The sequence below is a fragment of the Brassica napus genome, chromosome C4 (genome assembly GCF_020379485.1).
Source record: "Brassica napus cultivar Da-Ae chromosome C4, Da-Ae, whole genome shotgun sequence".
In the NCBI taxonomy this organism is placed as follows: domain Eukaryota; kingdom Viridiplantae; phylum Streptophyta; class Magnoliopsida; order Brassicales; family Brassicaceae; genus Brassica; species Brassica napus.
This window is the reverse complement of record NC_063447.1, coordinates 54945727-54972025: the sequence shown is the minus strand read 5'-3', so window position 1 is coordinate 54972025 and position 26299 is coordinate 54945727. Positions and strand designations below refer to the sequence as shown.

The window sequence follows — 26299 nt, the reverse complement described above, 5'->3', positions numbered from 1 at the left end:
TCTTGAAGCTCTGAGGAGATTCAACGGCATGGAGGCACGACTGGTTATCGCCGATAAAGTGTTGTACGCGAGTGACGTGAAGCAGAGCCAGGCACGTCTTATGCTTCCTGCGAACAAGGTTCTGAGCAAAGAAGAGTTTCTAAGGGATGAAGAGATCAGAGTCTTGGAAGGAGATGCCAAAGCAACACGTAAAGAAGGGGTTCAAGCTATCTTTCTTGATCCGAATTACATAACGTATGGAGTTTGGTTGAAACAATGGAAGAAGAACTTGGTTCTATCTGGCTGGAACCCTGTTCTTGCAGGTTACAACGAGTTTGAAGAGGGTGAAAAGTTTGATCTTTGGTCCTTTAGGCGTGAAGAAAAACTACACTTTGCTCTTGTTCCCAAGGAAGTGGACTGCGGCTACTTGGACGCCTTCAGCGACCTCGATTTCAAGACTCTCAATGATGTTCCAAGTAGCAATGATGAGGACTGCTTCGGCTTGGACCTGCTTTTTTCCACCTCAGGATACGCAAACGTCAACGCTCCTCTTCCGGACTTGGGATCTTTTGAGGATACAGATGTTGTCACTTCCTTTTACGACGATGCTTGATTTGCAGTTCGACTTCTCTCCCTAATGCGCTAGGTACACGTATGTGTTATCTAAGAACAGATCAATTTAATCACATAGACAGGAGAATATAAATCTTCCAATAATTCATTTAAAAAAAAAACAAATAAACCATCCATGACCCTTGTGAACCAGACAAGAAGAGCAAGGTAATAGGCAAGTGTTCTTCTAGCCACAGACACGCAGTAGAGTTAGAGAAGCTCCTGCTATCTAAAATTCCATAACATGTGTGATACCAAAAGAACACCATATAGAGTAAGGAGGGTATAAATCCTATATCTCTAGCCAGATAAAGAGACTTGAATATCTCTTGATATAAAACTTTCTTCATCTCGTAATAACACAAAGGAAAATTCAACCTGAGCGCTTATTGACTATTGTTTACTATTTTATTAACTGGCATGTCATTCTTTCTGTAGTATACACATTTTTATTAACAACAATTATTTTTAAAACAAATAACGCAATTTAGCTGTGACACAAGTATATAAAAAAGCGTCTCTTTATTGTGCCTTGTGGTTTTTAGCCATCTCTTCCACGTCCAATCTATCGCCAGGATTGGAGAATCTCGTCCCATTGCAGTGTCACTGATTCACAAGCATTTTAAGAGTGTAAGCAAAACCAAAGATAAAACTGTTTTACTAAGAGACAAGAAAGACTTTCAGCTTTTTTTTGTAACTGTTTCGAACAGGACCATGAACCACAGCTGTTCTCAGACAATACATAGCTCTTCCAACAATGTTTGCTGTTGAAACTGGACCAAATGTAACGACTATCATATGCTTCCTGTTCAAAAGCAACACACACAAAGTGTGATGAAGTCAACAAGAAAGAGAACTATACTTTTGCTTTAGAGCATCCCAAGAAGTGATTGTACCTTAGCTTTGATCTCCTTGTTTTCAGCTACTACCCAACACTGATCCTTTTCGAGAACAAAAGACTCCTTTTCATCACCCGATACCATTTCGAAGCAGAGTTCTAAGAGCATTTAATTGTTCCTGAAATCAATTCCACAGATTACAGAAATGGAGAGCTAAACAAGAGAGTGAAAGAGAGGAACCTTGAGACTGAGGGTGAGGGAGTACTCAAGCTTGTGAGCCATGTATCTTAACCAAGTCGACACTGAAGCCTCACACTTGGTTTTCAAAATTTAACGTTAGGGGGGTTTCAAAAGGTGGCTTCTCCGCCGGCGTGGTCGATAGGAAGAAAACTTATGACTCATTAAACGACGTCGGGACATACAATATTGTTATTTAAACAATCATTGCAAAATGACCCCTGTTTTTATAATCTGTTACGAACTTTCCCTGTAGTTTACCAATTAACTAATTGGTCCCTACGAATACGAAGCACGATCTTTTTGTTTTGCTTTCGAGACTTCACCAAGTTATTTTCCAAACTCACAGATTTTACCTTCTTTTTTTTTTACTTAGTTTTTTTTTGCTTAAAATAATTGCTTGCTTGCCAAGTTACAGAAGCTTTCCAAAACTAGGAGTTATTACGAATTCTCAGATTTTCCCAAAGCTCAAAGAAGAATGAGTGAGTTGTACTTCGTGGTAAAAGGGTCTTTTGGATGGGTGAGCCTCTTCAAGTACAAAGAACGACGTGACGATAATCACGCTGAATCGAGAGTTTGGAGTCCTCATCTGAATTCAAAGGAATGGGACCAAAGTGCAAGAGAGGCTTAACAGAACACGGAAAGTACGCACCTGGAGGAAGCTTGAGGAGTTTCACTAACCAATTCAAAGACAGAAAGCTGCATGATGCTTTGATCAGAGAGACGGAGAAAGGGCCTTGATTTTTGGTCTTTGGGATGCATATTGTACACTGGGAAGAGACTTTGGTGGCCATAACGACTACGAACTGGAGGATCTTTAGAAGTGCTACGGGCCCTTTGAAATTTCCTGTCATGCAAAACTCCTTTTTTGATAACACATTCATACTGGTAAAAATCGATCTGGAATTAGAGAAAATTAGACAATACAGATGATAGGTTCCATATGTTAGCCTTCCAGAAGAAGAACAAAGCAAATGAGGTGGAAGGCAACTTGGGCGAGAAGGAACGCATGTTTAAAGAGTTGATTTGTCAAAGGATGGCAAAGACTCTATGGGAAAGAGAGGCTTTGCTCAAGACTTCATGACTATCATATAAATAAAATAAGACCGATGTTTCCTTTTCTAGTCTCATGCTGAATATTGCAGAGAGTGCAGAGGCCATGAGTCTCCGTTCATCACGATCGCCATGAGATCGTGATTGAATCCTCAGACACGGATCGCCATGAGATCATGATCTGAGATTCACTTTATCTGCTTTTCGTTTATCCTTTTCATCTTGTAAACGTTGGTTTGGGTTTCAGTAAGATTGAGAGTTTCTTTACATATTCGAGATTGATTGTGTTGATAAGGGAGTTCCGAGTTACAAACTTTTCAACAGACTCGTGAAACTGAAGAGTTGATGCAAAGACCATGAGAAACCTAATCTCAAGAGTTTAACAAGGGTAACATTGCTGACACATGTCAAAAAAAAAACAAATGTGGAATACTCACAGATGTTGTTATTCATTAGTTAAACGAGTGATTCAGTTGTTGATTCTTGTATACAATAAGATTCATGTTTAGTTTTTGTTGTCGGAAAACTTTATTTCGATTAATAGAGAGATCAGAATCATATAAAGGTTTACAGAGCCATGAGAGCCCTTTAAAGTAAGCCTACTTTAAAGGGTTAGATTAACAAACTAATACGCTCTCATAGAAGTGAGAAGAGAGAAAGCTCTAAGAGTACTAGAGCCTACAACACTAACTACAAAAGTACACAAATGACTGGTTCGGCTTCCAAAGTTATATCATCATTGGCAGACAAGTAAATAACATATAATATACAGCTTATCAGTGAGAAGCAGGTGGAGCCTTGAGATCCTTTGGTGCAGCTACATTTTTGAAGTTTGGTTCCTAGTGATTTCACTCCCCGTGGAGACATAAAGAAATGCTTCAACATATCCCTCTGGTGTCCATGGAGGATGTGTGGATCGTGTTAAATGCTAGTGCAGTGATTGATGTAAGACCTGGTAGTCGTATCACGAAATGTGTACAGCTAGACAACTACACAAAATCAAACCATCTGTGACTTGATCAACAAGTAAACAAAGCTCATAATATATGTTGCAAGTAAGACTAAATTTTGATTCACCAGAGATGATGAGAAGAAATGGCACCTGCGAACATCTGTCCGTATACTGAATGTGGCCGGACCAAATGTTAATTAACAAGCTCAAACAAAAGAAAACAACATAGCATGAACACCACCACAAAATAAAATCATGTTCAAGATACTTGCAACCCATTTGTTCATGTGTTTCCTTTTCAAACACCACGAATTATCTTGTCCAGTTGTCCTACTTGATAATATAGCCTAACACAAAAGGAGCAGATCATAGTCGATGAACTTAACTTGGAAGCTTACCTAGAGCAATCGGCATCATATCAGTGAGAAATAGAAATGGTAGAGACATTGGCCCCTAAGCCACATCATGAGATTAACGAATGACAACAATTCAGATGGATTCTAATTATGATGTGCCAGTTTAAACTTCTTACTCAAGTCATCAACAGTTTAGATACTAAAGTTCAATATCAAAAACATAATAATTTGTGGGCTCTAACTCAAAAATAAAAAGATCATATTTAACCCACAAAACTAGAAAAGTTTAAACGGTTGAGGACTTGACTAAACTAATACTAAATATTAAAATTGGCAGTTGTTTTTACCCTCTTTACTACTTTTAAAACATAAAAATTAGCTCAAAAGTTAAGCAACGTAAAATCTTTTGATGTCTTTTTTTTTTGTCAACATTTTCATTTCATAAGAAATGACTTCTACCAGATACAAACAAAAAGAAGATGATTATAAACAAAAAATAAAAAATAGAAAAGAGGATTATAGCCAGTCTACGAAAAAAATAAAGAAACTGGTCGTTAGGGCATTTGGTTTGATTTTTTCAATTATTTCAACTTTTGATTTTTCAGTTTTAGAGATATATGATTCCCTTGGTTATTTAAGAAATTCGATTTGATTTTAATTTGGTTATTTTAATTTTTTGGTTCGGTTAGGATAACAAAGTTAAAGTGGGATAACTTCTTCATGCCAACTCCTATGAGATTTATTCAACTTCCTGGTGATTCTACACCACTTTATGTATCCAAATCAAGCTTCTCACCAAGTGATTCATCCTGGTTTGATTGGAACGACCAAAAAGCTGTCCTATTCCCAAACTGGGAAACTGGAATCACCTGATTTGAAAGTAGGATAGCTTCTTCATGCCAACTCCTATGAGATTTATTCAACTTCCTGGTGATTCTTCACCAGTTTATGTATCCAAATCAAGTTTCTCACAAAGTGATTCATCCTGGTTTGATTGGAACGACGAAAAAGCTGTCCTATTCCCATACTGGGAAACTGGAATCACCTTATTTGAAAGTGGGATAACTTCTTCATCCCCACTTCTATGAGATTTATTCAACTTCCTGGTGATTCTCCACCACTTTATGTATCCAAATCAAGCTTCTTACAAATTGATCCATCCTGATTTGATTGGAACGACGAAGAAGATGTGCTATTCCCAAACTGGGAAACTGGACTCACCTGATTTGAAAGTGGGATAACTTCTTCATGCCAACTCCCATGAGATTTATTCAACTTCCTGGTGATTCTCCACCACTTTATGTATCCCAATCAAGCTTCTTACAAAGTGATTCATCTTGGTTTGATTGGAACGACGAAGAAGCTGTGCTATTCCCAAACTGGGAAACTGGAATCACCTGATTTGAAAGTGGGATAAATTCGTCATGCCAACTCCTATGAGATTTACTCAACTTCCTGGTGATTCTCCACCACTTTATGTATCCAAGTCAAGCTTCTTACAAAGAGATTCATTCTGGTTTGATTGGAACGACGAAGAAGCTGTGCTATTCCCAAACTGGGAAACTAGACTCACCAGATTTGAAAGTGGGATAATTTCTTCTTGCCAACTCCTATGAGATTTATTCAACTTCTTGCTGATTCTCCACCACTTTATGTATCCAAATCAAGCTTCTTACAAAGTGATTCATCCTGGTTTGATTGGAACGACGAAGAAGCTGTGCTATTCCCAAACTAGGAAACTGGACTCACCTGATTTGAAAGTGGGATAATTTCTTCATCCCAACTCCTATGAGATTTATTCAACTTCCCGGTGATTCTCCACCACTTTCTGTATCCAAATCAAGCTTCTCAAAAAGTGATTCATCCTGGTTTGATTGGAACGACGAAAAAGCTGTCCTATTCCCAAACTGGGAAACTGGAATCACCTTATTTGAAAGTGGGATAACTTCTTCATCCTCACTCCTATGAGATTTATTCAACTTCCTGGTGATTCTACACCACTTTATGTATCCAAATCAAGCTTCTCACCAAGTGATTCATCCTGGTTTGATTGGAACGACGAACAAGCTGTCCTATTCCCAAATTGGGAAACTGGAATCACCTGATTTGAAAGTGGGATAACTTCTTCATCCCAACTCCTATGAGATTTATTCAACTTCCTGGTGATTCTCCACCACTTTATGTATCCAAATCAAGCTTCTTACAAAGTGATTCATCCTGGTTTGTTTGGAACGATGAAGAAGCTGTGCTCTTTCCAAACTGGGAAAATGGAATCACCTGATTTGAAAGTGGGATAACTTCTTCATGCCAAATCCTATGAGATTTATTCAACTTCCGGGTGATTCTCCACCACTTTATGTATCCAAATCAAGCTTCTCACAAAGTGATTCATCCTGGTTTGTTTGGAACGACGAAAAAGCTGTCCTATTCCCATACTGAGAAACTGGAATCACCTTATTTGAAAGTGGGATAACTTCTTCATCCCCACTCCTATGAGATTTATTCAACTTCCTGTTGATTCTACACCACTTTATGTATCCAAATCAAGCTTCTCACCAAGTGATTCATCCTGGTTTGATTGGAACGACCAAAAAGCTGTCCTATTCCCAAACTGGGAAACTGGAATCACCTGATTTGAAAGTGGGATAGCTTCTTCATGCCAACTTCTATGAGATTTATTCAACTTCCTGGTGATTCTCCACCAGTTTATGTATCCAAATCAAGCTTCTCACCTAGTAATTCATCTTGGTTTGATTGGAACGACGAACAAGCTATCATATTCCTAAATTGGGAAACTGGAATCACCTGATTTGAAAGTGGGATAACTTCTTTATCCCAACTCCTATGAGATTTATTCAACTTCCTGGTGATTCTCCACCACTTTATGTATCCAAATCAAGCTTCTTACAAAGTGATTCATCCTGGTTTGATTGGAACAACGAAGAAGCTGTGCTATTCCCAAACTGGGAAACTGGAATCACCTGATTTTAAAGTGGGATAACTTCGTCATGCCAACTCCTATGAGATTTACTCAACTTCCTGGTGATTCTCCACCACTTTATGTATCCAAGTCAAGCTTCTTAAAAAGAGATTCATTCTGGTTTGATTGGAACGACGAACAAGCTGTGCTATTCCCAAACTGGGAAACTAGACTCACCAGATTTGAAAGTGGGATAATTTCTTCTTGCCAACTCCTATGAGATTTATTCAACTTCTTGGTGATTCTCCACCACTTTATGTATCCAAATCAAGCTTCTTACAAAGTGATTCATCCAGGTTTGATTGGAACGACGAAGAAGCTGTGCTATTCCCAAACTGGGAAACTGGACTCACCTGATTTGAAAGTGGGATAACTTCTTCATGCCAACTCCTATGAGATTTATTCAACTTCCTGATGATTCTCCACCACTTTATGTATCCAAATCAAGCGTCTTACAAAGTGATTCATCCTGGTTTGATTGGAACGACGAAGAAGCTGTGCTATTCCCAAACTGGGAAACTGGAATCACCTGATTTGAAAGTGAGATAACTTCGTCATGCCAAGTCCTATGAGATTTACTCAACTTCTTGGTGATTTTCCACCACTTTATGTATCCAAGTCAAGCTTCTTACAAAGAGATTCATTCTGGTTTGATTGAAACGACGAAGAAGCTGTGCTATTCCCAAAAAGATTTCGGGTCAAATCCGAGTTTAAACTGTTGATGACAAAAAGTTTAAACTGGCACATATAGTTTCAGTTAATTTGGATTGTCCATTAAACTTACCCAAATTACTCAAATAGTTTCAGTTAATTTGGTAAGTTTGATGCACAAATCAAATTTTCAGAAGAAATAAATATCTGATAATTCAAACTTTTTGATAAAATATCGGGTAACTCTTGAAATCCGGTTCGATATAAATTTTTTGGTCAGTTCAGGGTAATTGTGTTTAGGCCTGTAGGAGTAAAAATAATAAAAAGAGGCATTTAAAGAAAGGGTTAGTGCTGACGTCATACATATTCTCTCGTAACAACGACTATATAAAGTTCACAATCTATCATCATCATCATCTCTCTCCTCGCACTCTCTATTTCTCCATTTTCTTGCGAAGGAAGCCTCGTCTCTAAACCTACGCACGATGGTAGAGCCTCAGCCACCAAAGTGGGTTCTTGAAGCTCTGAGGAGATTCAACGGCATGGAGGCACGACTGGTTATCGCCGATAAAGTGTTGTACGCGAGTGACGTGAAGCAGAGCCAGGCACGTCTTATGCTTCCTGCGAACAAGGTTCTGAGCAAAGAAGAGTTTCTAAGGGATGAAGAGATCAGAGTCTTGGAAGGAGATGCCAAAGCAACACGTAAAGAAGGGGTTCAAGCTATCTTTCTTGATCCGAATTACATAACGTATGGAGTTTGGTTGAAACAATGGAAGAAGAACTTGGTTCTATCTGGCTGGAACCCTGTTCTTGCAGGTTACAACGAGTTTGAAGAGGGTGAAAAGTTTGATCTTTGGTCCTTTAGGCGTGAAGAAAAACTACACTTTGCTCTTGTTCCCAAGGAAGTGGACTGCGGCTACTTGGACGCCTTCAGCGACCTCGATTTCAAGACTCTCAATGATGTTCCAAGTAGCAATGATGAGGACTGCTTCGGCTTGGACCTGCTTTTTTCCACCTCAGGATACGCAAACGTCAACGCTCCTCTTCCGGACTTGGGATCTTTTGAGGATACAGATGTTGTCACTTCCTTTTACGACGATGCTTGATTTGCAGTTCGACTTCTCTCCCTAATGCGCTAGGTACACGTGTGATATTGATACATTGGTTGGGTTTAGGTGTTAGCTTTTCTTTTCTTGTAGATAGACCACATCTGCTGGTGGAATATAGGACTGAGATTCAGAAACAGCCTTTCACTTTCTTTCTGCTTTGTTACTAGTTGATACTTCTGTAAATGGATTAACTCATTTGTTTGGAGTTGGGGGCTAAAGAATATCAAGTCTTTTTAGTTCTATGATATGCTTGTTCGCAGTATTGCTTTCTCCACTTCTATCTTCTTTGGCACGTATACTGCTATATTGTTTACAAGTCTCTTGATGGGTTTACGTTAAACTGGTTAAAGCTGCTTTGGTTTGGTTGGAGTTCTGAACCGGTATGTTTAGTACTATCGAAAACAAAAACACTTTCTACGCTCTGATCTTTCAACAGTCTATTTACTATATATATAAATCGTGTCCGTGGCATTTGCAGTCAAGTTAGGTTGGGTGGTCTGGACCTTTCTATAATAGTGGCTATAGTACCATAGAAAAGAGAAGAAGAATATATGAACATGAGAATATATGTGTTATCTAAGAACAGATCAATTTAATCACATAGACAGGAGAATATAAATCTTCCAATAATTCATTTAAAAAAAATAAAAATAAATAAACCATCTATGACCCCTGTGAGGATGAGAACTTAAAGAATAGCCAGACTTGTCCTAAACCGTTCGCATAAGTTTCACATCCTCCACATGGTTTACAAATGTATAAACTTGTTTGAACCCTCCCATTCCTTGGATCTCAACTCTTCTTATAGATTTCCTCTCAAGACTGCAGTAAAAAACATAAAAAGGAGTTGATGGGAACTTTGGCGACAACACTAACTCACCTGCAACAGTCACTCCAGCAAAGAATCCATCAATCAGCCCAGGAGCAAATTTGTAATTATGCTTGGACCATTCCTGTTTTTCCAGGTCTTGTACAACATACATGACAAAACTTGTACATGTTTCACCAATAAAGTTATACGACCATCCCGACATAACTGAAGCCAGTTTACCCTTGTAGTTTACCAGAGTTGTTTGAGGATGCACTGCTCCGATGAAAGGTTCCATGACTTTAACAAATCTGAACGTCTCGGACCTGACATCAAAGCACATTATTCCACGGACCCGTTTTTCGGTGGAAGATTTGTAGTACAGAACACCATTGATGCATATACCATCAGATAGAGGACAGTGGGGTATGCCACATTCGACAATTCTCACTGACAGTTTCCCAGTTGTTGATAGTGTTAGAACTTGATGCTCGCTAGAGAAGTCATTGTCAGTGAACATTGACAATACTTTGAACTGATTTTCAGTGGGATCATAACCGAAAAAGCTTGTCGCACCAGTCCACTTCCTTGACTTCATTTTGGGTAAAATAACGGATTGTCCGGTGCTAGGGTTGCATATCTCCCACACCATGGCTGCAGTTTTCCTACCTTTTAAGATCCGACCATCTCTGATACAGACCAAACCACTCATAGGACTGTATATATCAATAACATGGTCAAAGGTGAAGTTCATATGATAAGTGGCTGTTATAGGAGACGACGCCTTGTCATCATCAGGCTGAGGTGAGGTGTAGAAGGATACCTTGCCGTCTTTTACGCAGGCGAATAAGATCTTCGGGCTAGCCGATGATCTTGTCAAGTAGGTTTCCGTGAAATATGGATGGACGAGTAAGGATGACCAGAGCTTGGATACGCAACGACATCTCGCCACCGATTTCGTCGGTAATCTCGAAACTATCTCGATTATGAGATCATGTGGGATTGTCTCTGAGTATTCTTCGGTGCATGTTCGTGACTGGCATTGATCTACGATTGTATTATGGCCCTCAGGGACGTTTCTCCGACGTGATTTCATGCCGGCTGGAGACGATTGCTTGTAAACCCTATCTATAGCTAGCTAGCTTCGATTTCGTTTTGGAACGATATTAATATTTGTTGCAAATAAAAAGGATAATATCTCTAGTACGGTGCTGATATATATATATATGAAAGCTTTTAATAAACAAAATATAATACTAACTGTTGGAGATAAACTTGAAAGATAACTTAGAGATCAAGTTATCATTATCCCTTATCAAAAAAAAAAGTTATCATTATCCTATTTAAGTTTTGTTTTAGATAACGATGGTTTTACTAATGAGATTAGGAAATATTAAGATTTATATAAGGGGATGTCAACTTGCGACATAACTTGATAGTTTAGAGAGATATTTGTGAGAGCTTAAGTTTTGAGATATTTTCTTAAGCTAATAAAAATTGAATTATTCTTAATTGATCTTTGAGTTTTATAGTAACGTTAAACTTCATTAAGAAGAGACTAAAGAAAATTAAAACTAAAAACTTAGAGATTTTGTTTTCATGTTTGTTTGCTTGACATATACGATCAGCTATGTAATAAATTTTTTAAAAAGGTTTGGTTTGGTTATTTTAATAAACATAACAAAAAGCTTTGACTATATGAATTTGCATGAAAGAAACGGAAAATGCTTATACATCATGGGACAAAAAGCCATGGCATATGGTGGTGACTGTTTTCTTTTGGTTATAATTTATAAGCACTAAACTTTGACATCCCAGAAGCGCCTTTCTAACTCTGAAGATTTCAAATAGCATTTTAGTTTTGAAAGACATAAATAAGTTTCTAGTGTTTCAAAAAAAAAAACTAAGTTTCTCGACTTACCATGAGCAATTTGCATATACACAAAAGATTTAGCTCTACTGGCAAAAAAAGTCATAAATTAACTTGGGTACATTACAGTCTTACCACACACACAATGCAGTAATACTCGGTCACTCGTACATAACGACATTACAAGTCTAGCAACAAAACATGGTAGAAACATAATGGTCAAGCAAAGGTGTCCTCACGATCTCCCTCAGCGATATCAGCCTCCTCCATGTTGCTGAACTCTAGGAAATGAGTGGGTCGATGTTCCTCGTGGTAGTACTCCTTTGGGGATCCAAGTTTGACGCTGTATTTCATTCCCACCGTGTGCTTCACTCCCATAAAGTTGTAGTTCCACGGTCCGTTCTCAGGAACCTATATATCACAACAAAACAATTTTCAAAAATCAGCAGAGCATTATATCATCATCAAAGACAAAAAAAAAAAAGAAACTATCACTGGTGCTCCGCCTTACCATGTAAAATCCGAGGAAGCGGTCACTCAACAGCATTTGAACCTTCTCATAATGGGTGGGAAGGTAGCCATGAGGATTGCTGCCTGTGTCCTTGTTGAGACGTCCCCATTCATATCCGGCTTGGGTCAACTTATATGATGTCAAAGAGCAGGATCCCGGAGTGAAACTGCATGTTAGGATGATACACTTTTCTCCATCCCATTGCTTGTTGTTCTCCAGAATGCGGGAATGAGCGGTAACATCCTAATCACAGACATCATCAGTTAGTAACGGGTTTAACAGGCTGAAACTATTAGGTATAGAAAAGATAAATGCGTATATAATAATACTACCTGTGGTGCCAATTGAGGTAGCTCGTTAGGCTGTGTGTGCAGCCATCCCAATGGCTCGAGATCATTAAGGAAATCATGCTCAGGAAGAGCTGACGGCAGGTTCACATGCTGATGACTTCCCCACTGCGGCACCATCACAACACAACGGATTTCCTTAACCTGGGGATTATCCGGTGGGCTGATACCATATAGATATCCAGCAATTTGAGTTCGAAGATCTGCTACGCATATGAACTTCTTCAGGATGTTCTTCGGCATGATGTATGTGTATCCCGTCTCCTGTGAACAGCAAGAATTAATATTAAGGGCAATTGGGCAAAGAACAGAGAAGGCTTTTACTTAAACTGGATTCTAACCTTTATGTCATCTGAGTTCACGTAGATGTGATTGACTCTGAGGTAGAGGTTGGTAGCTGATATTGCACGCACACGCCAATCTGTCTTGGAACCGAATGCAGTTTGCTCGTAGGGGCTAGTGGTAGTGACGATGAGCTCCTCACCATGAACATTTACCGTTCTGGTTGTGACTGCATTAAGCTGGCTGGCTTCTTTTGCCTGCAAAGAAGAATAGGTTCACAGTGATCACATAATTATATGCAGAGACTTGTTTTTTGTTCTAAAGAAATCACAAATAAGGGTACCTGTTTCTCAATCTCAGCTATCTGTTGCCTCTGTTGAGAGGGTGGGGTAATCTCAGCTCCAAGGATAATATCTCTGATCTCTGATTGTGTCAGAGCTGAGGTATTCACATTGTTCTTCTTTGCGTAGTCAGATAGGATAAGATCCCTAAGAGCTACCTCCACCTGAAATTAAACATAATTGTGAATCAGTAAACAGAAGCATAATATACTATAAATAACTCGAGACCAGTAAAAAAAAACTGTAGATACAGAGACAAAATCAGGTTAAGAGGGATCTTATCGAATAAGAAACTAACTAAATGTAAAGTCAAAATCAGGTTAAGAGGGATCTTATCGAATAAGAAACTAACTAAATGTAAAGTGACAGAGGAATTACCTTCATCCACTGGTCGTCAGTGAGAGAGGGCCAGATGTGATGTGGCTCAGTGACAACAGACTTGTCGGGCTTCAACAACATCTTAGCCTTCTCATTATTCACGTGAAGCGCACGAAGGATCAGAATAAGTCTTGAAAAGGCAGTGTACGAAGAGATACTCTTCAACCAATCATCATAGATATTGAATAGGACCATCTGCGGTTCTGTGGCCTTCAAAATCAGATCACCAAATTTCTCAATCTTAAGGCACGCCTGGAACGGAAGCTGCAGTTCACTTCCCTTGATAACAATGTTGGGGAAATCCAGTAAGTGGACCTCAAGGGGGTCGAGCATTCCTTTACGAGTAACAATAACTTGTTTTGGCTGTTCTTCAACAGGGAGAGACCTCACAAGTGCAGCCACCTCTTCAGCAGTTTTCCATTTCGCTAGCTGACCAAGACGCTTCTGACCAGCCCAAACGCTTGTATGGATAACCTACAGAAACAAAAAGCAGTTACTTAACATCCAACTGCATACTATAGGACTTAATAAAAAGAAGAAGCTGCGTCACAACATGCATATTCTTAATGTAAAGAATGGTAGAAGAAGACATACCTTCAGGAATAGCTGCCCAGTTCTTGGATTGAAAATAAAGATCGCACCATTGATTGGCTTTGTTGTTAAATTTCCTTCAAATGTCTTGTGAATTGTGACACGATAGACATTGGTATCATCCACAAACCATATTATTTGATTGCTGAATATTTCACCATAGTTTTGAGATGACAAATATGGCTCTGTAGGCTCAGATGAGTATAACTGCAGACCTTTCCTTATCCTCTCTCTCAACACATACAAAGCTGGATTAGACTGCAATATGCATAGTTCAAACGATAAGTTGACTTAAAAATTCTATATATTTAAACAAAAAGAGCTCTGCACAAGACCAGCCTGATATAAAAAATTCTAGTACCTTCATGATCTTGTTCATTGCTTGGGCAAGAAGAGGTTTAGAACCTGGGAACCAATTGCCGAAGGCAGAATGCAAATTGTATGCCAGATCAAGCCCAATCATGACACCTGCACGAATTTTCTCAAAATATAAAACGAACTGCATAAAAGCAAAAGCTTAACAAAACTGGAAAAGTAATAAATACCTGTTGGAGATGGATAGATTGACATGTTATCAGTGGTATAATCCATGAATTTGGCCCTAGTATAACGCTCAATATCATGAGAATCATAATCTCCCCACCGAAGTTGCACATCTATCCAATACTTGTTGCTAGCTTTCTGGTCGAACACATCCTTTGACTCAGCAACCAGGCTTGGTTTTGACATTGGCCATTTATGGGCAGCAAATAGAAGAACATCAGCGCAAGAGCTGTTCATCTTATAACTCTTCCTTGGATGAATTGTCTCCTTCTGAACAGTTTCTATCTCCAAAGCATCCAACTCTTGGTCCAATACTTGACAAAGATCCATAACAACACTCTCATGGATCTTTTGCCACAAATGGGCACGGAAAATCTGAATCAGAGATATCTTGAGTGTAGGAATCTTTCCATGCATGAATATTCCGGTCAGATCCAATTGCACTTGGAAACCCACATACACATTCGCTCGATTAATTGTTGGCGACCACCAAAGCGTGAATCTTCTATTTGGAATCTGGTTCAGACCAGACCTCTGTGCATTCGTCAGCTTCTTATACTTCATCGACTCCTCAAACCCGGATGCCTTCTCCCAGAAAAGACCCTCCCACGTTGGGAAACTGATTTCAATTGAAGCACAAAAAAGTTTAGCAAACTTGATGTGATGCCCTTAAATAAAAGTTGCGAGCAACTGAACAGAAAATGTGATCGTGAAAAAATGATAAACAAAGGAAAAGAAGACTTACTATGTCCCCTTGAATAAAGTGTGCTCAAGGATACCCTCAACACCTCCAAGAGCTTGGATAACATCAGTTCGGTAATTGTTTAAGTTCCACAACTTCCCATCGTGCCTCTGATGTGTCCACCAGAAAGGATTTTGTTTGAGGACCTGGTACTGCTTAAAGTCGGTCCGAACCCTCCAACCTTTATCATACGCTAACGTGTGCCTATCCTTCTGAAACAGGGTATTTATTCGAGGAATTCCCCTATCCCAAGAGTCCTGTCACATTATCATACACGCCAAACAAAATATTTTAGAAACCTGACAAAATGCAAAATAATCTTAATCTTGGGCTTCCAAAAAAAGAACAAGGCTACACATAGATATCCTCCCAAAAACCTATATCATCTCAGAACTCTACTTAGGTAAGGATGTAACAAATGACAAGTATGTTACGTACCTCCAAATCCTCCAATGTAAGACGCCTATTTTGGGCCTGTGCTTCCTGCCTCTTTAAAGCATACTCTGCCCACACCCGCTGTGAATCAATAAACTCACTTTCCCAAGGCTGTATGTAACGATATAGATTTGGTATAAGCTGATCTTCCTCATGGCTCATTCCACTCCTAAAGTGGGTTACCCCAACATCCGTTTGCTTGCTGTACCGAAGGTCACTTTGTGGAATCAAAATATGACCCATTGACAACATTCCCAGCCCTCCAATCTCCTTTGGAGTGTAGAAGATAACAGGAGGAAATCTGGCAAGGAAAAATAAAAAAAGAATCAGACTACAGAAACATTAATATACAGCTCTACCATGTCGACCATAATTTAATAAAAACATTTGCTCACCGACTAGGCATCTTTGAGTTCAGCCCTATCTTAATCCTTGTTTGAATTTTGTTTTCACACTTGACCAGTAGATCCAAGAGCTCTTGCGTATGCACAGTGGCTTCACGGAAGTAAGTCATGAGACCTGTACACAAAAAAAAGTTGCGCTCAGCTTAATGAGCCACACATTATGAAAAGCTATCAGTGGTGACAAAGCACGCTCGTAACATATACCAATTAGAGCTGTATTCCATTTATTGACAATTTTGGTGAAGGTGGTTGATCCTGAAGACATAAGGATCTGCCTCACACGATTCTCAAACACCTTCATATGTTCATCATCAACCCGCAGAAAAGCAACGGCAGTCCTCTCCTTGGTCTGCTCATTTTGCAGATTCCAGACACCATCTCTTGTGTTGCTGAAAGCTTCCTGAGTCATCCTGATTTTTGGAAGTATGCGAACTTCAAATCCACACCTGCAGGAACAATTGCAAGAGTATTAGTGATGACAGAAGCACTAACAAACTATGGTCCCAACGAAGACCTCGCTTAGCAACAACTGGACAAGAATACTCGAATAAAACATTACATGCTGAAGAGCAGGTTAGGATTATCCTTGCTGTAGACAGAGACAAAGCCATTCTCCCACTCCAAAGTTGTGATGCTCCGAGGAAGACGATTCTTCATGTCCCAAAAGACACTTCTACCAAGATTGACTGAGAGATGAACAAAAAATGAGAAACAAAAACAAAAACAAAAACATGCATGAATTTCTATCGAACAGCATAAAAAGAAAGAGCATACCATCATGTTTCATCAACCTCATCCTTGCATCTCTTGGCCAGCACTTCTTATTGTTGTATCCCACCATGTTTTCATTGTTGGGATCAGGATGCTCAGTAAGGTAGCGCTGAATAAGATCCCTGGCCTCTTCATGGGTAAATTTGAACATTATATGAACTTTGTCTATGTACCGGGAATACAGTCTTATGGGATGACGTGTCTCCACTTTTGTATCCCAAAACGTCATAAACTCGTTAGGCATCTGTGGTGGCCCAGCAATCTCACTCGCCCGAGTCAAACCAAGAAGCAAAAGATCAAGCAATAGTCCATAAAGCTGAACAACGAAAGAGGCAAACTGAAGCCCCCTAATCAGACCATACGAGTTAGTATGACTCATATCTTTGTAAGACAGAACCACATTATTCTTGGCAGACACATAATCCGCAATATTGTGGTCAAGAACCAAACGAAGCAGCCTGAAAAAAATAACACAATACTTATTAGCACACAAATCTGAGAATTAATTTACCATTAATAAACTAGTAGATACCTGTTCAACATGGTCAAATCAATCTTCTCAAAGAACTTTTCAAACTTAGTCTGGAGCATCACCACACATTGCCCATCCCCTGTGTCCCATATGCCTTGTAAATTATTGATACCTTGACACCACTTGTAAACCAGAAGTGGTGGCGGCTCTGAGTCTGCTGGCTTGATCCAGTTTGGGAACAGGTGGCGCTTATCACCCTCGTACCACAAGTATTGGTCAAGATAGGCATCAGTAATTTTCTCCAGAGGCTCTATTTCATAAACTGGAATCAGGTAGCTGTACAGATCCATAAACTCAATGCCAACCTGCAAAGAACGGATTCACCATCAGTTTACTACAATAACTTGGCAACATATGTTCAACCCATTTCTCCAATATATAGTGAAGGGTCAAGCTACCTCTTTGAAGCCACGCTGGGTGAGGAGATGACGTTTAATTCTAGACAGAGCTTCATGAGGATTGTCATACGCTTGTTCAATCAGACCAAGCTCCTCTCGCTGCTGCTGATTCAACCTCACAGCGACACTGTATGATTCCTTCAGTCTCTCAAGGGCCAGGATAAGCAACTTTGTGTCATGTTTGTACGACAATGGCGGGAATGGAATTGGAGAAAACTTCCTCGATTCCAGCCAGTGAACAGTGGTTGTATAAATTGCTAGTGCTTCCTCTGGAGTGACATATGGACCATCTTTCAGGTAATTGTGCTGCCGTTCCTGTGACAGGTTTACAAGGATAATTATCAGAGAACTGATAATGAAGAATACATGGAACTAATTTACTCGAAACAGTAAATGACACTTATTTATAGAACTTTTTTAAGCAAATCAATGAAGACATTTAAGTAAAATGTACAGACCTGTTCTGCCTTTAGCCAGAGACGAGTCAACCTTCCAAGATTCTTTCTGCAAACAGTCTTATCAACCGTAGCCCCTCTTCTGATACGCTCACGATTGTAGTGAGCAACATTTGTCCACCAATCAGCCTTAGACTTGACATAACGCAGGATCATATTCTCAATTGGCACAGGTAACCCAGGGACCTTCCAAGGGATATTAGCTTTCCAACATCGCCATGCCTCGCTAAGGTGCTGCAATATTGTCCGAGCTTTGTTTTGCTTGATACCCTCTGCACATAACAAGAAAATATCAACCAAAAGATTATAAGACAATTTCATGATTGAAAACACAAGTAAATACACATTCGAAAGAATGGAAACCTGGCATGGCATCAAGAACGTCATGCATGACAGCAGCTCGCAGTTCCAAATCGAAGTGGCTTTCAACTCTCTGTTTCGTGACAGTTTTGGCAACTCCTTTTGAATGACGCCCCTCAAACTGACGAGCAAGAAGATTCCCCAACCATCGTTCAAGAAGAGGAACTATTCCACGAAGGAAAAACAACCATACCCTCCACATTGGAGCCCAAAATCCACATCCTGGTCCCTTACCCACAGGACCCGTATTGAAACGGTAGTATATCAAGTGCTTCAAATCCTTGCACATCCTAATCTGCCTCATCAGTCTGTATTTATACCGGTACATACCCGTCAACTGGCCAACGTGGGAGAAAATATACTGCAGACCGTCAGCTAACTGGAAAGCATCAACATTTCCTAGTCGGAACTGGACATTGGCATCAACTACAAGCTTTGTCAGCCGGAGGATCTCACGGCAGAGATGGAAAGCGTTCCCAAAACGTGACTTCTTTCGCTCTTTGGTGGTCAATGTTTTAACAGGCTTAAGGTTGAAGTTGTAGTCAAGATGCAGATAGTTCAAATTCTTCCTGTGGATCAGCAGGTTCAGCATATTATACCCCTGCCTGCAGACTTGCAGACCCACTTCAACCCAATCCAACTCGGTACTCTGGAAAAACTTTGTAGCTGCAAGAGAGCGGAATAAGTGCTTCTTCTTCTGGGCTTTAGGTGGTCTATGGTGCAACTCATTCAGTACATAGCACTTCAAAAGCTTTTGGTAGCTAACTCGAACTTTAACCGGATAAGCTGGGGGACTGCAGAAAATGAGTTCAGAAAAGTATTAGTAAATATACAAGTAAATTATGAAAGGGAAAGAGAACAGAAGAAGACCAGTAGCTTACCAGTGCTCCTTGAACCACTCTGACACCAGGGGAATATCTTCTGACCGCCTTGTTCTCCCAGACCTCATATTGAAAGGTCGTGGTGCAAACAGCAATGAAATGCCAGCAGCTGTAGTGTCAGTGTAGAGGTGGGTGTCTTTCAGCAAAGGTTCCACTCCCTCTGGTAAGATAAAGTCATCCTCACCATCATCTTCAAAAACGTTCCTTTCACGCCTTTCCTTATTGGTGTTGCTTATCGGGTGAAGCAAGGGATCATAATAAAACGCAGGAAGATCAGGGTCCTCGGTCTTTATATACATCACCATAGGACTGTGATACACGCAGAGTTTGACTTTCCTGGGACGATTATTGTACAGGTGGGGAAACGCTATTCTGTACTCAGTTCGAAGAGGGGAACGAATGATAAGCTTGTTGATGTCGTTAAACTCATTCCAGTCTTCATCCCCTTTCTCCATATCACGGTACAAAGGTTCAAACTTAGGACCACCTGGGTAAGAGTGACAGAAAGCATTAGAAGAGAAAAAACCAAAGTGAAACAAAATTATCAAAATTCCAGAAGAGAAGGAAAGTAGCATACCAGGTATGCACATGTTCAGAGCCTTGGCGGTGAAGAAAGACGGCATGTCAAACAAGTAGAAGTAGTTGCGATCAATCAAATCAGACAGCAACTGGCCTGCAAGCCTGTGAAGGGTAGCCATAATCGGAAGAGAGAGATTCCACTTCCGGTAACTGGGACCATTAATCAGCTTGGTCTTCACTAGTGGCTTGTGGTCATAAAACCAAGTGTGCACAGCAGAATCTTCTTCCTCGTCTAGCTCCAACTGAATTGGCTCAAGAGGATCCACGTCCAACAAGTTGTCAGCGTAGTCCAGTGGAGGCTCCTCATCATCAAACGGTGGAAACCGCATTCGCTTGAAATGACGACGATCCCTCTTCTCCCTTCGCATCATAATCCACATAGTGCCCCACTGTAAAACCAAGACAAAAAAAAAGAATAAATATCACTCAAAATTACATTTAGGAAACTCAAACGCAAGAAAAGAGAGAGGCTATTAACACACCTGAGCCATGTAAATAGGTTCCACAACCCATGGAATCTCGTTGACGAATGTAATAGCTCCGGTGATGTGGTAGAGAACCTTTACATCTCGAACCTGGAAGAAAACGGGAGTTAAAGATAAATAAACAAGAGGACAATCAATAAACAGCTGAAGCTTAAGCAGATAATCAGTTATAAAAAACCTGCTCCCAAGGCATAGGCATATTCTCCAGGAGCTTGAACACAGCGTGAGGGACGAACTTAAGAGCTCCAAGGTACACACGTTTATCGTGACGAAACTTCTTCGATGACATATCACCATGATCCCTGAACAAACAGAGATTTAGTCTCAATCCAAGTAAAAATCAATAATCAAGAAACGATGAAGCCGGATCTCGAAGAAACCTCACCTGATAATCTTCCTGACGTGCTCAGGCGGCATGTCCTCCTTCTGAGTCTCCACGAATCCGAACTTCCTCTTGTCGCCGTAGCGCTTCGAGTTCAGCTGCATCCATTTGCGGGCCTTCTCCTCGAGCTTCGCCTCGGCCTCCTCGGGAGTAGGCTCGGCCGGAGGAGCTGGATTAGAAGGCGGCGGAAGGGCGGTGTAAGAAGGATGCGGCGGCGGAATCATCGGGCCGCCGGTGCCGGGAGGGGCTAACGGCATACCGTCGTTGTTGTTCCACATGACTATGAACTAGGAATAAACCCTAGATCTCTAACGGCCTTTGTCGATCTCTCTCAGTCTCTCTATCGACGCTTCAGAGAAACTCGAGTGGAAACCCTAAACCGATTTTTGCTTCTTCTTTTTCGGTCTTACAAAATGTTATAAGGAGCACTTATCTATTAAACCCGGTTATCTTAGTCGGTTCCTTCATCCGGTTATCTTAGTCGGTTCCTTCATCTATTTAATTAAATCTGGTTATCTTTGTCGGTTCTTTCATCTATTAATTAAATCCGGTTATCTTCGTAGTTTCTTTCATCTATTAGATCCGGTTATCTTTGTTTGTTTGGCTGATGATCGTACTCATCAATTAGCTTCTAGCTTTCTTCGTGCTGTGTAGACCATCATTAACTGGAGTTTTTAGCTTCGCTGCTAAAAGACGTTGTTAACTTTTATTAGATTTTAACAAAGAAAAATTAAAAACCATCTTTCAAATACGAGATATAAGAGCGGTTTCTTATCTGAAAAGTGTAAAAAAAAAATGTCAAATTATAAGTTAAGAATCTCTGCTAAGAGACAGAGGTTAAACATGCTCTAAAAGATTCGGCGGATACAGTTTATATACACAGTCAAAAAAATTTAGGCAGGCCCATGTTACTGTTTTTGTCAAGCCCACTGACTGAAGCACTTGTGATCATGTTCCCAGAGAACAAAATACAATTCTAAGAACACAAAAAGTTCACATATTTTTAACTTAATTAGGCTCAGCCTGGTTAGGTCTCTGTACAAAGTTGATATCTTTGAGAAAACTGGTCATAACTATTCTACTTTTACATCAGTAAAATGGTACAACAATGTGTATTTGCTCTTCAAACGGAGAGCTCAAAGCTTATAAACACTTCTAGCCTATTCCGCTGGAGACTCTCTCTCTCTCAGATCAGTAACAAGGTTGTTTTTACCACCAGACTCGGAGCAAGCCATAGTGAAAGCAGCTAAAGTAACACGATCAGGGCTACCATCTTTCTCCAACAATTTCTGATAGAACAGAGCTGCCACTCCAACTTTCTTCTCGCTACACAACTTTCTCAATAGTGTCCTAAACGTTCTAATCCAGAGCCTCTTATCTAACGGTTTCAACAACATCATTGCATTAGCTAAATCATTCCTCGTACAATACCATATGCTAATGTGACTCGAGTCACCTCAGAAGGAGATAAACCATAGTCAATCATTGCTTTGTAAAGCTTACAAGCTTCATCTACCATGGACTTCTTTTTTTTTTTGATTAACCTGGGGGTATCCCAGGCCCATGGAGAGGCCCAGACTAATCCCTAAGGGGAGGTGCAGCCCACGGATAGACCCTCTCTCCGGGTATTCAAATGGGCCCTAATGCATGGACTCATATCCGTGTGGGGTGTCCAGAGACATCATGAGGTAGTTCCCTCCGGCAGGGTTCGAACTCGCAACCTGGGTGCAGGAAGGAGCCCGTCCTTACCATTGGGCCATGATGTTCCGGACAAAGATGAACCATAAGTGAAGCTATCAGAAACGCAACCATGTTATTAAAATATTTCAAACCTAGATCGATGTCACCTTCCTTACAATCATGGACGTTTCAATCCATTTATCTCTCTAAATCATGAACATGACTTTGCAACACAAGGCGAAATTGATAAATAGAACTAGAAAAAGATAAATATGATGAAAAAAATATAATAATTAAAGAAACAAGAATGAAATTTAGATGGAGACCGTCACTGTATTCTCTAGTTTCACGAACACATAAAGGAAAGAAAGTATCAAAACTAGACCAACTAAATTATCCAAATTTTCAACCAAAAAAAATAAAAATCTTGACATCCAATATTTTCCTTTTTTTTCTTTAGTTTTTCCTTATTTTAGAACCCTCGGCTTCTATATAAACACATGTATATGGAACTATTTTTTCACCAAACAAACTCATTACTTCTCCATAAATCTCTATCAAACCTGTTTCTCTCTATTCAAAAAGTCAAGAACCAAACAACACCAATGATGCCTTCGATCAATAGCAAATCTTTCTTCACTTCTCTCATGATTCTTGTGGCAATTTTTGGAGTTGGAGTAAAAGGAACGGTTCACAAAGTCGGCGACTCGAGCGGATGGACCATGATGGGTGTGGATTACCAAGCTTGGGCTTCTTCAAGAACTTTTCAAGTAGGAGACTCACTGGTCTTCGAATACAACAACGAGTTCCACGACGTCACTGAAGTCACTCCCCATGATTTCGAGCTATGCTACTCGTCTAATCCGTTAGCGAGGTACCAAACTGGATCAGACACGGTAACTCTAACCAAACCAGGATTTCAACACTTCATATGCGGAGTTCCTGGTCACTGCGACATAGGACAAAAGCTTGGCATCCTCGTCTTCCCGGCCTCGTTAAGTCCAGTGGCTGCTCCAGTTCCGGGACCAGTCAGATCACCAAGCTCTTCTATGTCTCCTTCACCTTCTCCCTTGGCTACTTTACCAACCAATGCTCCACAATATCAGATGGGACCATCACCTCTTTGAAGCACTGTTTCTTTTTCAGCTTGTTGGCTTTAATCTTTTGTTATAGCAATCTTGTTGATACCTTTTATTGCAATGAATTTGGTTTGCTTTCTTGTAATTCCTTTTCTTCCAGCCGATTTGTTAATACAACTCGATTTTTTTAAAAGAATATAAGAGTTTCGTATGAATCATCATTTATTACAAGGTAGCGCTTTTGTTTTTTTTTCAAATTTTGTTAAAGAAAAGAAAACCTAAGAAATACTATTATCTAAAAAGTATCAGGATAGAGTGTTTTGGTTCATCAAATTTATAAAAGTGGTGTGTTGCCATTTAAATTACATATTTATAAGATAAACTTGTTCATGACTCGAACAAGTACGGAATAATAAGTGAGCACTTGATCTATATATTGGACCCAAAAACCAGTTTTATTAGATCATTTAAAATAAAAGTGCACTTGTCCAAGAAAATAAAAATAACAAAATGTGATTTCCTTTCTTTTTTACTAATATAAAAGTAAACAACTAAAAATATTGGTGAAAATCCAAAATCATTGCACTTGTTTAATAATCTTGAATATCTTATGGTATTTTTCCTTGTTCTAAAACTCGGCCGTCCAGCCGATTTAGCAGCCGAGAAATCGCTATAGGTTGAGCAACCGTGGCGAATTGGAACTATGCGCTCAGAAAATCAGGTTTAAAAAAAAACTACATTTTTTCCTTATTTGAACCTGTAGATCTAATAATATACTTTATGTTTGTGAAGTTTTGGCAAAAATAACAGAAAAACAAAGAAAATTGCTATAAAACTCGTCAAAATCTGATAGCGGCCGCATTTTTAGAGTTGCAGAACCAGAAACCTAAGAGGAAGATCATACGTAAATGACGGTTTTACCCTTCATTAAAAAAAACCCTAAAAAATCACTTAAAATGCACTCATTGGTACTCGAAATCGGATTGCTTAGTTAAGGTAAAGATATTTTACCACTGCACCTCACTATCATTACATGTTAAAAATATATGATATATAACCTAAAACAAATCGCCGAGTAATTCCCGATTAATCCTATACCGAGTTTCCGAACGGGAGTATTTCTACATATAACTATTACTATTCAAGAAAAATGAATCTGGACAGCAGAAGAAATCTAATAAAACTCCAAACTATAAGATGACATGTTTAAAATATAACTTTCTATCTCTTCTCACTCCTATACCATTCAGAGAGAGAAATTTTCATTTTGGTGAATCAGAGTTCTTCTGAATTTTAACCAGGTGTGTGATCATGTGATTTGACGTATTATTTGTGTAATTAGCAATTAGTTTTACTCTTTTTAAAGCTGATGAATTGCAATAATATCAAATTGGACTACCATTCGATAGTACACTAAGAATCCTCGCCCCACACCTAAATTAGAAAGTTATTCTTAACTTTAATCCAAACCGGTTAACTAAACTGAAACTGGTATTTATGAATAATTATTTTATAATAATAGAATTACTATTTTTTGAAAAATAATATATAGAATTACTTATAATCTCATATATCTCTAAAACATGATATGGACTTCGCTACTCAAAGAAAATACTGGAGGCAAGTCGGATAAAGAGAACAAGAAAAAGATAATCCGATGAAAATTTTTAATATAATAAACTATACAAAAACTAAGAAAAATGGAAATTTTTTTTTATCACGTATGCAAACAAAAAATGAAATTTATATTGAAGACGGTCGTTGTTTATCTGTTTCCTTTATACAGAAAAGGGAAGAAAGTACAAAAACTAAACATCATTAAAAATATCCAAATATATATTCAACAATTTCCCTTTTTATTGAGATTGTGTATAGTTGATTATCTTAATTTTTCCTTATCTTGGAAACCTCGGTTTCTATATAAACACATGTATAGGGGAACTAGATTTTTCACAAAACAAACTCAATCACTTCTCCATAAGATATCTACCAAACTTTTCTCTCGACTCTAAAAATCAAGAATCAAACAACGATCAATTATGGCTTGGATCAATAGCAAACTTTTCTTCACTTCTCTTATGATTCTTGTGGCACTTATGGGGGTTGGAGTAGGAGGAACGGTTCACAAAGTCGGCGACTCGAGCGGATGGACCATGATGGGTGTGGATTACCAAGCTTGGGCTTCTTCAAGAACTTTTCAAGTAGGAGACTCACTGGTCTTCGAATACAACAACGAGTTCCACGACGTCACTGAAGTCACTCCCCATGATTTCGAGCTATGCTACTCGTCTAATCCGTTAGCGAGGTACCAAACTGGATCAGACACGGTAACTCTAACCAAACCTGGATTTCAACACTTCATATGTGGAGTTCCTGGTCACTGCGACATAGGACAAAAGCTTCACATCCTCGTCTTTCCGGCCTCGTTGGGTCCAGTGGCTGCTCCAGTTCCGGGACCAGTCAGATCACCAAGCTCTTCTATGTCTCCTTCACCTTCTCCCTTGGCTACTTCACCAACCAATGCTCCACAATATCAGATGGGACCATCACCTCTTTGAAGCACTGTTTCTTTTTCAGCTTATTGGCTTTGATCTTTTGTTATAGCAATCTTGATGATACCTTTAATTTATTGTAATGAATTTGGTTTGCTTTCTTGTAACTCCTTTTCTTCCAACCG

At 39.4% G+C, this 26299-nt stretch overlaps 6 protein-coding genes across 6 annotated transcripts; 4 read left to right on the top strand and 2 right to left on the bottom strand.

Moving 5' to 3' along the window:
- Position 1: 1 nt before the first annotated feature.
- Positions 2–9088, top strand: LOC125585266 (B3 domain-containing protein At2g24670-like). Its single transcript, XM_048754016.1, has 2 exons — positions 2–625; positions 8799–9088. The coding sequence occupies exon 1, from the start codon at positions 29–31 to the stop codon at positions 590–592; it is 564 nt and encodes a 187-aa protein (XP_048609973.1). The 5' UTR covers positions 2–28; the 3' UTR covers positions 593–625; positions 8799–9088.
- LOC111211605 (putative B3 domain-containing protein At2g27410) lies at positions 7565–9088 on the top strand. Its single transcript, XM_022712814.2, has one exon. It carries the CDS (start codon positions 8145–8147, stop codon positions 8763–8765), a length of 621 nt encoding a protein of 206 aa, XP_022568535.2. The 5' UTR covers positions 7565–8144; the 3' UTR covers positions 8766–9088.
- Positions 9089–9460: 372 nt separating this feature from the next.
- On the bottom strand, positions 9461–11508 carry LOC125585263 (F-box protein DOR-like). Its single transcript, XM_048754012.1, has one exon. The coding sequence runs from the start codon at positions 10670–10672 to the stop codon at positions 9479–9481; it is 1194 nt and encodes a 397-aa protein (XP_048609969.1). The 5' UTR covers positions 10673–11508; the 3' UTR covers positions 9461–9478.
- Positions 11509–11533: 25 nt separating this feature from the next.
- Positions 11534–21266, bottom strand: LOC106434545 (pre-mRNA-processing-splicing factor 8A). The gene is made up of 24 exons (XM_022712819.2): positions 20867–21266; positions 20660–20783; positions 20479–20571; positions 19995–20385; positions 19418–19904; positions 18540–19330; positions 18180–18448; positions 17722–18036; positions 17324–17628; positions 16795–17249; positions 16580–16706; positions 16225–16466; positions 16012–16135; positions 15620–15917; positions 15185–15438; positions 14442–15058; positions 14258–14364; positions 13900–14154; positions 13306–13779; positions 12930–13091; positions 12646–12843; positions 12290–12568; positions 11958–12200; positions 11534–11857 (listed from the first exon to the last, which is right to left on the bottom strand). The coding sequence occupies exons 1-24, from the start codon at positions 21139–21141 to the stop codon at positions 11666–11668; spliced, it is 7077 nt and encodes a 2358-aa protein (XP_022568540.2). The 5' UTR covers positions 21142–21266; the 3' UTR covers positions 11534–11665.
- A 1603-nt stretch (positions 21267–22869) lies between these two features.
- Positions 22870–24740, top strand: LOC106434532 (mavicyanin-like). Its single transcript, XM_013875408.3, has one exon. It carries the CDS (start codon positions 23044–23046, stop codon positions 23668–23670), a length of 627 nt encoding a protein of 208 aa, XP_013730862.3. The 5' UTR covers positions 22870–23043; the 3' UTR covers positions 23671–24740.
- Positions 24741–25018: 278 nt separating this feature from the next.
- On the top strand, positions 25019–26274 carry LOC106434533 (mavicyanin-like). Its single transcript, XM_013875409.3, has one exon. The coding sequence runs from the start codon at positions 25662–25664 to the stop codon at positions 26178–26180; it is 519 nt and encodes a 172-aa protein (XP_013730863.2). The 5' UTR covers positions 25019–25661; the 3' UTR covers positions 26181–26274.
- Positions 26275–26299: the final 25 nt, after the last annotated feature.

Coding starts and splice junctions, on each gene's coding strand:
- LOC106434533 (XM_013875409.3), top strand. CDS start 25,662: ATGGCTTGGATCAATAGCAAACTTTTCTTCACTTCTCTTATGATTCTT.
- LOC106434532 (XM_013875408.3), top strand. CDS start 23,044: ATGTATATGGAACTATTTTTTCACCAAACAAACTCATTACTTCTCCAT.
- LOC125585263 (XM_048754012.1), bottom strand. CDS start 10,672: ATGAAATCACGTCGGAGAAACGTCCCTGAGGGCCATAATACAATCGTA.
- LOC106434545 (XM_022712819.2), bottom strand. CDS start 21,141: ATGTGGAACAACAACGACGGTATGCCGTTAGCCCCTCCCGGCACCGGC. Junction 17,250..17,323: donor GATTTGACCATGTTGAACAG/GTATCTACTAGT, acceptor TATTTTTTTCAG/GCTGCTTCGTTTGGTTCTTG. Junction 14,155..14,257: donor CAATGAACAAGATCATGAAG/GTACTAGAATTT, acceptor TGCATATTGCAG/TCTAATCCAGCTTTGTATGT.
- LOC111211605 (XM_022712814.2), top strand. CDS start 8,145: ATGGTAGAGCCTCAGCCACCAAAGTGGGTTCTTGAAGCTCTGAGGAGA.
- LOC125585266 (XM_048754016.1), top strand. CDS start 29: ATGGAGGCACGACTGGTTATCGCCGATAAAGTGTTGTACGCGAGTGAC.